Source organism: Jaculus jaculus, chromosome 13 (assembly GCF_020740685.1).
Source record: "Jaculus jaculus isolate mJacJac1 chromosome 13, mJacJac1.mat.Y.cur, whole genome shotgun sequence".
NCBI lineage: Eukaryota > Metazoa > Chordata > Mammalia > Rodentia > Dipodidae > Jaculus > Jaculus jaculus.
The window spans coordinates 23265052-23277876 of record NC_059114.1 but is presented as its reverse complement, the minus strand read 5'-3'; the positions used below and the strand labels follow the sequence as shown (position 1 = coordinate 23277876).

General features: G+C 39.9%; 1 protein-coding gene and 1 pseudogene across 6 annotated transcripts in view; one reads left to right on the top strand and one right to left on the bottom strand.

The window, feature by feature from the left end:
• The window catches only part of Atxn2 (ataxin 2), a 154515-nt gene that overhangs the window by 70042 nt on the left and 71648 nt on the right, over positions 1–12825 (top strand). For all 6 annotated transcript variants that reach the window (XM_045132103.1, XM_045132102.1, XM_045132101.1 and 3 more), the window contains 3 exons: positions 258–455; positions 1185–1292; positions 2034–2104. In XM_045132103.1, the coding sequence (XP_044988038.1) occupies positions 258–455; positions 1185–1292; positions 2034–2104 (377 nt within the window). The remainder of the gene's footprint in view (positions 1–257; positions 456–1184; positions 1293–2033; positions 2105–12825) is intronic.
• Positions 11470–12176, bottom strand: LOC101610971 (annotated as a pseudogene).

Here is a 12825-nt window from a genome sequence, read left to right as displayed (position 1 = left end):
AAAGAAGGTGGATGGTGTTCATTAGGCATGATATAATCCAAAGTGGTTTTCTGGCCTCCAAATGCACACACATACATACACCGGATACACACACACACACTGTGGTGGGGGCCACACATCCATTCATTCACAAATGACAGTGCTGAGATAAAGGGTTGGGGCTGGAGACAGGACTGTTTGACCCAGATCTTCAGAGAAGCCTCTCTTTGAAAATGACATTTGATCTGTGAATGTAATAAGTAACTTTTCCCTTCTAGTTCCAAGGTTATCTCCAAAAACTCACAGACCCAGGTCTCCCAGGCAGAATAGTATTGGAAACACTCCCAGTGGGCCAGCGCTTCCTTCTCCCCAAGCTGGCATCATCCCTGCGGAAGCTGTTGCCATGCCTATTCCATCTGCCTCTCCTACACCTGCCAGTCCTGCATCCAACAGAGCTGTAACTCCGTCCATTGAGGGTAAGTCACCAAGGCCTTTAATCCCAGCACTCAGAAGGCAGAGATAGGAGGATCAATGAATTAGAGGCCAGCCTGAGACTACATAGTGAATTCCAGGTCAGCCTGGGCTGGAAAGAGAGCGTACATAAAAAAAAAAAAAAAGAAAGTATTTTGCATGCACATTTGTGTTTTTATGTAAATCAAGTTAGTGTTTTTGTTTTTGTTTTTTGTTTGTTTGTTTGTTTTTGGTCCCCAAGATAGGGTCTCACTTTAGTCCAGGTTGGCCTGGAATTCCAGCATTTTTTTTTTTTTTTTACATAATACCACTAATTCTGTGTATATTATTCTTATAATATATGATGATATAGAGATTTTAATATTCCCTGGGCCCTAAATTTATCTATCTGATTAAACTTCTCTTGTTTCATACAAAGACTACAGAAGAAGAAAAGCCTCTGTTTAAATGAGACTTTTTAAAATTTTTTTTTTATTTTTTATTTTTTTTGTTTTTCGAGGTAGGGTCTCACTCTACCCCAGGCTGACCTGAAATTCACTATGGAGTCTCAGGGTGGCCTCCAACTCACGGTGATCCTTCCACCTCTGCCTCCCAAGTGCTGGGATTAAAGGCGTGTGCCACCACGCCCAGCTAAATGAGACTATTTTTTTGTCCACAACAGAAAGTGTTGAATGTCTTTGTATTTTACTTTGCTAGCCCTGTGTTTTTGAATTGTTTTTTCTTTTGTTATATAGCTAAGGATTCCAGACTGCAAGATCAAAGACAGAACTCTTTGGCAGTGAATAAGGAAAATATTAAGGCCAGTGAAACATCACCTAGCTTTTCAAAAGCTGAAAATAAAGGTTAGTGGTTTTAAAAGTTTTTATGTATAATGGGAGAAATTGGAAAGTGTTTGAGTAAAGCCTTTTTGTTACAATACTTCTTTTTCAAAAAAATAGTAATTTATTTGCATGTATGTATGTGTCGGGAGTGGTCTCTAGCTGTTGCAGAGAAGTGCTGGCCACTTGTACCATATTTTACTTCCAGCTAGAGAATTGAACCCCAGGCCAGGTGGCAGGTTTTGCAACTCACTTGAAGTGCTAAACAATCTCCCAGCCCATGAATATTTGTTCTTTCTTTTTTTTGGGGGGGGGGGGTTTCGAGGTAGGGTCTTACTCCAGCCCAGGAATTCATTATAGAGTCTCAGGGTGGCCTCGAACTCACGGCAATCCTCCTACCTCTGTCTCCCGTGTGCGCCACCACGCCCTGCTTGTTCTTTCTTTTTATTATGTGTATATAAATGTTCCAATTAATGGCAAAGTCTAAAATGAATATTTGAAATTGTTCTTATTTACACTTCTAACATTCCATGTTAAAATAATATTAAGCTAGCCAGGTGTTGGTGGTGTCTAATTCTAGCAGTTGAGAGGCAGAGGTAGGAGGATCTCTCTGAATTTGAGGCCAGCCTGGGATTACACAGTGAGTTCCAGGTCAGCCTAGGCTAGAGTGAGACCCTACCTTGGCGGAGGGGGGGGTGGCGTCCGAAGGAATATTAAGTTTAAGGTCAGAATTAAACTAGTTTCTAACAGTTCTTGATTTCACAGGTATGTCGCCAGTTGTTTCTGACCATAGAAAACAGATTGATGATTTAAAGAAGTTTAAGAATGATTTTAGGGTAAGTGTCATATTAACCAATGGGATAGAATTTTAAGAACTGAACATTAAATATTACTAAAGAATTTTTTATATCATTATTCAGTTTACAAAAGTACATGATGCACATCATCAGAAGTATTAAATAAACCTAAACTTTTTGGTTTTTCAAGGTAGGGTCTCACTCTGGTTGAGGCTGACCTGGAATTAACTCTGTAGTCTCAGGGTGGCCTCGAACTCATGGCGATCCTCCTACCTCTGCCTCCCGAGTGCTGGGATTAAAGGCGTGCACCACCACTCCTGGCTTATACCTAAACATTCTTAAAGAAAGTTGTTGCCTGTCCTTTTAAGTGGAGTAATATTTGGTAAAACATTACAAATGCAGGCATTTAAGACAAAGCCATGCATGGTAGCTGCATACCTTTAGACACAGCACTTGGAGGCAGAGAAGGGGGGATCTATGTGAGTTTGAGGCCAGTCTGACACTAGAGTGAGTGAGTTCCAGTTCACCTTTAGCTGGAGTGAGATCCTACCTTAAAAATAAAAAAAATAAAAAATAAAAAATAGAGACAAGTTTTTTTGAATATATCTTAAGGTCCTTGATAATTTTATTCTTTCACACAAAACTTGTAAAAGTAAATTAAAGCAGTGTTTTGCTAATGTTTGGAAAATGCTACATAGGGCTGGAGAGATTTCTTAGCGGTTAAGGCACTTGCCTGTGAAGCGTAAGGACCTAGGTTCCACTTCCTAGAAACCACATAAGCCAGATGTGCATGCATCTGGAGTTTGTTTACAGTGGCTAGAGGCCCTGGTGCACCCATTCTCAGTCTTCACTCTCTTTCATTCATATATATATATATATATATATATATATATATATATATATATATTTTTTTTTTTTTTTTTTTTTTGAGGTAGGGCCTCACTCTAGTTCAGGCTGACCTGGAATTCACTATGCCGTCTCAGGCTGGCCTCGAACTCATGGCGATCCTCCTACCTCTGCCTCCCAAGTGCTGGGATTAAAGGCATGCGCCACCATGCCTGGCATAAATAATTTTTTTTAAGTACTGTGTATTCACTATACACATTATTGGGCTCATAGCAGTTTCACAGAAATATGTAATAAATTTTGAGCATGCTTTTGTAGCCTCTACATTCCTTTTTCTTTCATTAGTTTCATGTTATTTTATGTGTCTATCTATTCCTGTGATTTTATGTATCCGTATAAAATCTAGGATCCACGAATGGGGCAAAAAATGATATTTGCCTTTCTGATACTTTAATCCTGTAATTTGATTGATTACTTACTTACTTAATTAATTAAATCCTATAATTTCCAGTTGAATGTGTTTTTCTGCAAATAACAGTTTTATTCTTCATGACTGAATAAAATCTCATTGTTCATATATATTACATTTATATTTTAACAAATGCCTAGGTTGGTTCCATAACTTAGCTATTATGAATAGTGTGTTGCATTAAGTGTTGATGTGCAAGTATCTATGTGATCTGTTGATTTGAAGTCCTTCAGGTAAATACTCAGGAGTGCTATACCTGGGTCATGTTGTAAATGTGTTTTAATGTGGGAGGAGACTACATCCTGAGTTTTATAGTGACCACAGCACTGAGTAGGTTTCGTCTCTCTTCACATCCTCACCGTTGTTAGTTATTTTTATTAGTGACTGCAATTTTGACTGGGTAAGAGAGAATCTTGACATAGATTTTGTTTTTATTTCTCTGGTGGCTAGTGATGAATAGCTTTTTTGTTTTGTTTTTCAAGATAGGGTCTCACTCTAGCCCAGGCTGACCTGGAATTCACTATGTAGTCTCAGGGTGGCCTCAAACTCACAGTGATCCTCCTATCTCTTGTCTCCCAGGTGCTTGGATTAAAGGTGTGCGCCACCACGCCTGGCTCTTGATAAACAACTTTTGTATGTCCATTGGCCACTTTTATTTCTTATTTATTTATTTTTGGATTTTTTGAGGTAGTGTCTTGCTCTAGCCCAGGCTGACCTGGAATTCACTATGTAGTCTCAGGGTGGCCTTGAACTCACAGCAGTCCTCTTATCTCAACCTCCCAATTGCAGGATTAAAGGTATGCACCAACAGGCCTGGCTCTTTTCTATTTTTAAAGTTATTTATTTATTTGCAAACAGAGAGGGAAGGAAGAGAGAGAGAATGGGTATGTCAGGGCCTCCCACCACTGCAAATGAACTCCAGATGCATCTGCCACTTTGTGCATCTGGCTTATGTAGGCACTGAGGAATTGAACCCAGGCTGTCAGGCTTTTCAAGCAAGTTCCTTTAGCTGCTGAACCATCTCTCCAGTCCTTAGCCACTTTAATTTCATCCTTTTGCAAACTATCTGATCATTTTACTAGCATTTAAAAAATTTTTTTTCATTTAATTTATTTATTTGAGAGCTACAGACAGAAAGAGAGAGGGAGAGAATGGGCTCGCCAGGGCTTCCAGCCTCTGCAGACGAACTCCAGATGCATGCACACCCTTCTGCATCTGGCTAACGTGGGTCTTGGGGAGTTGAGCCTTGAACCGGGGTCCTTAGGCTTCACAGGCAAGCACTTAACTGCGAAGCCTTCTCTCGAGCCCCCCCCCCTTTTTTTTAATGTAGATGCGTCTCTCTCTTTTTTAAAATAAATTTTGTTTATTTATTTGAGAGTGACAGACAGGGAGAAAGAGGCAGAGAGAGAGAGACAGAGAGAGAATGTGTACGCCAGGGCCTCCAGCAGCTGCAAATGAACTCCAAACACGTGCGCCCCCTTGTGCATCTGGCTAACGTGGGTACTTGGGAATCAATCCTCGAACCGTGGTCCTTAAGATTCACAGGCAAATGCTTAACCACTAAGCCATCTCTCCAGCCTTAGTAGCCTGTTTTATTGATTGGGTTGTTAGATTTATTGTCACTTATTTAAATTTTTTAAAATATTTCTCTTTATGTATTTATTTATTTAACAGAGATAGGGGGAGAGAGAGAGAGAGAGCAAGAAAGAGAGTGTGAGAATATGGGCACAAAAGGGCTTCCAACTACTGCAAACCAACTCCAGAGGCTTGAGCCCCCTTGTGCATCTGGCTAAAGTGGGTACTGGGGAAGTGAACCTGGGTCCTTTGGCTTTGTAGGCAAACACCTTAACCACTAAGCCACACCTTAACCACTAAGCCATTCCTCCAGCCCCTAAATATTTTTTGTTTATTTTTATATATTTATTTGAGAGAGGCAGAGAGAAAATGGTCACATCAGGGCCTTTAGCCAGTGCAAACGAACTCCAAATGCATGTGCCACCTTGTACATCTGGCTTATATGGGCACTGGGGAATCAAGCCTCAAACTGGGGTCCTTAGGCTTCACAGGCAAGCTTTTAACTGCTGAGCCATCTCTTCAGCCTTTTTTTTTTTTTTTTTAATGTAGGGTTTTGGCTCTAGTCCAGGCTGACCTGGAATCAATCTCAGGCTGTCCTGGAACTCATACCAATCTTCCTACTTCAGCCTCCCAAGTGCTGGGATTGAAAGTGTGCACCACCACACCTGGCTTCCACTTAAGTGTTTTTTGTTTGTTTTATTTATTTTATTTTATTTTTTATGTATTTATTTGAGAGAAAGACCAGATAGAGAGAGTGGTCATGTCAGGGCCTCTGGCTGCTACAAAAAACACTAGAGCTATGCACCCCCTTGCCACTTGGGTTCTGGGGAGTTGAACCTAGGTCCTTAGGCTTTGCAGGCAAGTGTCTTAACAGCCAAGCCATCCCTCCAGTCCTCTATTAATTTTTTTAGGTTTTTGCATAGTCTAGAGATTAATTTCCTTTTAGGTGAGTAGTAAGCAAGGATTTAAAAAAATATTTGGACTGGAGAGATGGCTTAGCAGTTAAGCGCTTGCCTATGAAGCCTAAGGATCCCGGTTTGAGGCTCGATTCCCCAGGACCTATGTTAGCCAGATGCACAAGGGGTTGCACATGTCTGAGTTCATTTGCAGAGGCTAGAGGGCTGGCATGCCCATTCTCTCTCTGTGTCTGCCTCTTTCTCTGTGTCTGTTGCTCTCAAACAAATAAATAAATAAATAAAATTATTTAACACACACACACACACACACACACACACGGAGAGAGAGAGAGATAAAGAGAATGGGCATGCCAGGGCCTCTAGCTACTTTAAATGAACTCCAGATGATGGGCCTCCTTGTGCTTCTGGCTTATATGGGAACTGGGGAATTGAGCCTGGGCCTTAGGTTTAGCAGGCAAGTACCTTAACTGCTAAGCTGTCTTTCCAGCCCCTTAAATTTTTTTTTTTTTCTTTTCTTTTTCGAGGTAGGGTCTCACTCTGGTCCAGGCTGACCTGGAACTAACTATGTAGTCTCAGGGTGGCCTTGAACTCATGGTGATCCTCCTACCTCTGCCTCCCGAGTGCTGGGATTAAAGGTGTGCACCACCACGCCCGGCGTCCCTTAAAATTTTTATTTATTTTTTTATGGTTTTTTTTTGTTATTTTTATTTATTTGAGAGCGACAGAGAGAGAGAGGCAGATAGATAGAGGAAGAGAGAATGGGCATGCCAGGGCCTCCAGCCACTGCAAATGAACTCCAGACGCGTGTGCCCCCTTGTGCATCTGGCTAACGTGGGTCCTGGGGAATCGAGCCTCGAACCGGGGTCCTCAGGCTTCACAGGCAAGCGTTTAACCGCTCAGCCATCTCTCCAGCCCCAAAATTTTTAAAAAATATTTTATTAGCAGTGATTTTCTTATTCTGTAGGTTCTTCTTCACTGTAGCTAACTTTTTGGTTGAAAGTTTCATATCTTATTTAATGGCAAGATCCAAATTACCAGCAGTTAGTTGTCACTTTAACATCTGTATCTGCTCAGCATCAGTGTTATTAGTAATTTAGATATAGCTAAAACAGATTATGCAGAGAATAATGAATTAGTACCCATTGCCCACTCCCCAGCTTCAGAATGTCTCGTCCTTGCAGTATAAAGTTAGTCTTCTGTGTGCTTGACTTCTTTGGCTCCTGCTTCCTCCTCCCTTCCGGAAACAATATCTTTCCTATCTTTCATGTGCGCGTTACTTCCTGAGTCATAGGTGATACTGTCTCACTGCATCTTAACTTTGATGACAGCTGCCTATTTGTTTTAGGTGTTTTTATCTCCCTCAGCATTATATATTCACAATCATTTAGTATTATTTGTTTATATTGAACTTATTATATTATAAAGGGAGAAAATTCTTTTGCTTCATAGCCTGTGAATTAGAAGGGTTTTTTTTTATTTTTTCAGAGATAAAATTTATTTAACTTAAAATTCTACCTATTAAAGTGTGCATATACAGTTCACTGGTTTGTGGTGTCCTCACAATGTTTGCAACTTATCACTAGATTTTCTTTGTGTGTACATGATATGGGTGGCATATTTACAAGTGTAGCAATTAACTTTTCATTGCTGTTACACAACTGGCCAAAAGCAGCTTATAGAAGGAAAAGGTTTATTTCAGGCTTATAGTTTCAAAAGGAAGTTTCATCCTGTGGAGAAACTATTTTCATACATTAATATCATATATCAGCAGCAAAGAGAGAGACAGCAAGCAAGGGAGCAGAAAAAGCAAGTGAGATCTGAACATCCACTGGGCTGGACTAATAAATGTCAAGGCCTGCCGTCTCCATTACAACTCTCTAAAGCTCCACCAGCTGGCCACTAAGTAGAAGTGAGAATCACATTTAAAGGTATGGAGGGTATTTTACAATCAAACCACCACAACATACATTTGCTGATACAATGCCCTGTATGCTCTCTTATATCACCCAGTGTGCTTACCTGCACCAGCTAGGAACATACATCGTAATATCCTTCTTCATTATTTACCCATGTTGTTTTTCTTGCAATATAGTCTCTTTTTGATTGGCATCTGAAAGCCTTAGTTTTTCTCCGCTCTTTCAACAGAATTGTCTATCATTTATAGACATGTGTGGCCATATCCAGCTGTTTATGTGGATTCTGGAGACTCAGGTGGTCTCAAGCCTCCTAAGGCCCTCATGCTTGCACGTGAAGCATTTCAAACCACTCAACCATCTCTCCAGTTTAACACTTATTTTAAAACATGTTCATACTCCCCCACCTATACTCTTTCACAATCAGTCTCCATTGTCTCCAGTCCTTCTTACCTCCCTACCATAAGTAGCTATTGTACTTGCTGTCTTTGTGAATTTTCCTGTTCTAGACATTTCTTAGCCACCACAATTCACTATGTCACCCATTTTACTTTCTGGGTTTTTTTCAGGTTTTTACTTTTTTTCTTTTTGCAAGGTACGGTTTCACTTTGGCCCATGCTGATTTGGAACTCTGTAGTTCCAGGCTGGCCTTGAACTCACAGCAATCCTATCTTGGTCTCTTGACTACTGGGACTAAAGGCATGTGCCATCACATTTAGCTTTAACAACTTCTTTTCTATGTAACCTTTTGTCTCTGGCTCCTTTAGCATGTATTCAAGGTTCACACATATTGGAATATGTAACACTGCTTCATTCCAATTTTTTGATGACTAGTATTCTCATGAATAGTGCCATATCATTACCCATCAGGTGGTGCCTCTTGGCTTGTTCTCACTTTCTTTTTTATTTTTTAAAATATTTTATTTATTTTTTTATTTATTTGAGAAAGGGAGATACAGAAATGGGCAGGGAATGGGCACACCAGGACATCCAGCCACTGCAAACGAACTCCAGATGTGTGTACCCCCTTGTGCATCTGGCTTGCGTGGGTCCTGGGGAGTTGAACTTGGGTCCTTTGGCTTTGCAGGCAAGCACCTTAACCACTAAGCTGTTTCTCCAGCCCCCCCCTTTCTTTTTTCTTCAGCTTTTTTTTTTTCTTTTAAATTTTTTATTTATTTATTTGAGAGCGACAGACACAGAGAGAAAGACAGATAGAGGGGGAGAGAGAGAATGGGCGCGCCAGGGCTTCCAGCCTCTGCAAACGAACTCCAGACGCGTGCGCCCCCCTTGTGCATCTGGCTAACGTGGGACCTGGGGAACCGAGCCTCGAACCGGGGTCCTTAGGCTTCACAGGCAAGCGCTTAACTGCTAAGCCATCTCTCCAGCCCCTTTCTTCAGCTTTTTGAGGTAGGATCTCAATCTAGCCCAGCTTGACCTGGAGTTCACAATGTAGCTTCAGCATGGTCTTGAACTCACAGCAGTCCTCCTACCACTTTCTCCCGAGTGCTGGGATTAAAGGTGTGCGCTACTATGTGGCCCAGCTATTCTCATTTTCCTAGACTTATGAATAATTCCTCCATGAACATTAAATGTATGTTTTTTTTAATTTCTAGGTTTTTTTTTTTTTTTGCATTTGTGGGAAATTTTATAGTTTGCATAAACAAAAGTATAAAAAATTTAAGGCACATTGAACAACTATAAACATTACAAACTGGCTACTTTGGGACAAACAACAAAAGTAAAATTCAAGAAACATTAAATTTTCATAAATCACTTATCTTCCTTCTGTTGTGATGGAAGTTTCTAGGTAAACTTTTACATACTAGAACTTTAAAGGGGAAGAGTCCACCTTTGGACAAACTTGCATTCATTTTATAATCAAATCCTATCTGAGTTGGTACTATTTCAAAGTCAAAAACAAATGGGGAAGAAGTTGGCCAGCAGGCCTTACAGCTGTTGGTAAACTATAATTTAATATGACATTGATGACGTAATCTGAAGATTAATCTATTAAGCACCAAATTATGTACTTATGTCCATGAATGAAAAGATTACTGTCACAAATTATAAATCACTATATCATGAGTCCATAGAACTAAAGACTTATAAGAAGAGTTCTTTCTTGGCAAATTCTCCAAATTTCAGGTGAGCTAAAATTATGACTTGAAGTTTCAATTTTCAGTTAAAAAGAAAAATTCAACTTCCAGTTAAACATTTCATTGATAGATTTCCAAAATGTGCTACCTGTATGCTTATTTTTAAGGTATAGCTTATACAAATTGAAGACTGAAAACTTCATGCTTTTAGAAAGCTGTTAACATAATCATCAATGTCTGAGAAAGTTTTTAAGATCAACGTCTCTACACTGTTCACACGGTTCTTCACCTACATTTAGTTACAAATCAGGTCATCACATTAATGGCTGAGCCACCTCTCCAGCCCTTCGTTACAAATTAGTAAGTCAAATAGATAATTTCTAAGGTTCTATACACATTATTTTAGAATTTTGTTTTCAAAATTAGCTTCCTAAAATTTGTAACCTAAGTAGATAATCAAATATGGAAATAGATAAATGATTCAACTGTTCAACTTCTACTTCAAAATGGTGAATGACAAAATATTGTCACCAGTTCCCCATCCCTTAGCTGTTTTGATAATAGGATGCATGAAGAGCTTAAAAAGTGATCAATAGGTATCAACACTTTACAAACACACTAGTAAACATATTTCTAGAATAACTATTGAAAATAACATAAGATTTAGTGACTCGTATTGAAAATGGAAGCCACAGCACTTAAGGTGCTTGCCTGCAAAGCCAAAGAACCCAGGTTCAATTCCCCAGGACCCACTTGAGTCAGATGCACAAGGTAATGAATGCATCTGGAGTTCATTTGCAACAGCTAGAGGCCCTGGCACACCCATATTCTCCCTCTCTCTGCCTCTTACTCAAATAAATAAATTTTAAATGGAAGCCTATCAATATTAGGGATACTAAATTAAAACTTTTTTTTTCTTATTGGGTCTTATTGGGACTGACCTGGAATTCACTCTATTTTCCCAAGGTGGCCTTGAACAGGGTGATCTTCCTACCTCAGCTTCCTGAGTGCTAGGATTAAAGGCCTGGCTCCACAAAATATTCTTGATGAAAGAAATTTCAAACTGCTTCCATCGTATCTTTTATTACACACTCATTGAACCATCCTTAGTGTGAAGTTAATGGTTAGGTATATTAAGTGCAAGCAAAGCATACTAAAATCTGGGAGGGAACCCTCATTTTAATCTGTAACTATGGTAATCAGCTTCAAGTATCATTAATCAACAACTTATCTTGTTTTATTAAATATACAAAATATCTTAATAAATAATTTAACTCTCTTAATTGATTAGGGCAATAGAATATCCTTAGCTTTTTTGAAAAGATTTTAAACTACAGTACTGCACAGAGGGTATAGCTCAGTGACAAGAGTGCTGGCCTTGCATGGGCTTGATCCCAGCAATACCAAAAGAAACAACAGACACTAAATTGACATGTAGTAAAAGCATAGTACACATGTCCAAACCTCACATCTGACTCTGATAGCTAGAACATAAGTTTTCCTTCCCAGGTAACTTAAAATGTAAATAACTGCTTTAAGTTCCACTGAACAGAAAATGTGCAGAGTTCCTTGTACAAGTTTAGGGTTAAACGTTTTATAGTCCTGTCACTCTACGGTGGAACAGAGACTGGATTTTGTTTGTTTTCCATAATTATTTCACAGTCTTCCTCCATTTCAGAGTTAAGATTCACAAAGGAACTGGGTACTACTGTTTCTGGTTGATCTGTCTGCACAATGGACTCAGCCTGCATCTTCTTTTGTAGGTACTATCTTTCTGCCTCTTCAGACATCCTGTTTTCTTCTTTTTCTTCCTCTTCCTCCTTCTTCATCTGGTAATACTCATCAATGGCATATTGGTATTTTGGGGTACTGATGCTCAAAACATGCAATCTTCTCTCTAAGAAAGTCACACACTGAGAGGGTTGATGTGGCAGCCCGAAGCATCTAATCCCATAAGTAGGGGCCCCAGGTAAGTTTTGTTGGATCAATTATAGGTAAAACATCTTTCTTCTCTAGGCCTTCAACTTCATCTTCATCCGTGCTGTACTCTTCATTGTTTCGCCACTAACAAAGTAGATGACCCTCCTTGGGGCTTTCTTCTTTTTTCCTATAACTCTCAGTTCTACATTTTCAAATCCTCGTGCATTACTCATCTGGCGCGCTGAGTCCGCGAACGCCGCGGCCACCACCCCTGCCGCGGAGACGGCTTCCCCGGCCTGCGCACCGCCCACCAGCTAGTGGTCCATCTTTGCTGCTGGCCAGGCACAGGGTAATGGCCGGGACACCCACTTCCATCTTCTGCCCAGCCTAATTTCTGTTTTTTAAATTAATTTATTTATTTGAGAGCAACAGACAGAAAAAGACGAAGAGAGACAGAGAGAAAAAAAATGGGCACATCAGGGCCTCCAGCCACTGCAAACATACTCCAGATGCATGCACCATCTTGTGCATTTGGCTTACGTGGGTACTGGGGAATTGACCCTGAACTTGGATCCTTAGGCTTCATAGGCAAGCGTTTAATCACTAAGCTATCTCTCCAGCCCTGTAAATGTATAGTTTTTTATGGTCATAGTGTTTTAATTTCCAAGGGGAATTTCTGGGTCATAATGATAACTTGTATTTAACATTTTTTGTTGTTTTTGTTTTGGTTGTTAATGTTTTTTCCCAAGGTACGGTCTCACTTTGGTCCAGGCTGATCTGGAATTCACTATGTAGTCTCAGGGTGGCCTTGAACTCATGGCGATCCTCCTACCTCTGCATCCCGAATGCTGGGATTAAAGGCGTGTGTCACCAGGCCCGGGTCTGTATTTAACTTTATAGGAACTGCCCATCAGTTTGCCAAAGCAACTGAACTATTTTGCATTCCCACCAGCAGCATGTGAAGATCTGTTTTGGTTTGCTTATTTTTTATTATTTTTAAATACAATTTATTTATTTATTTGAG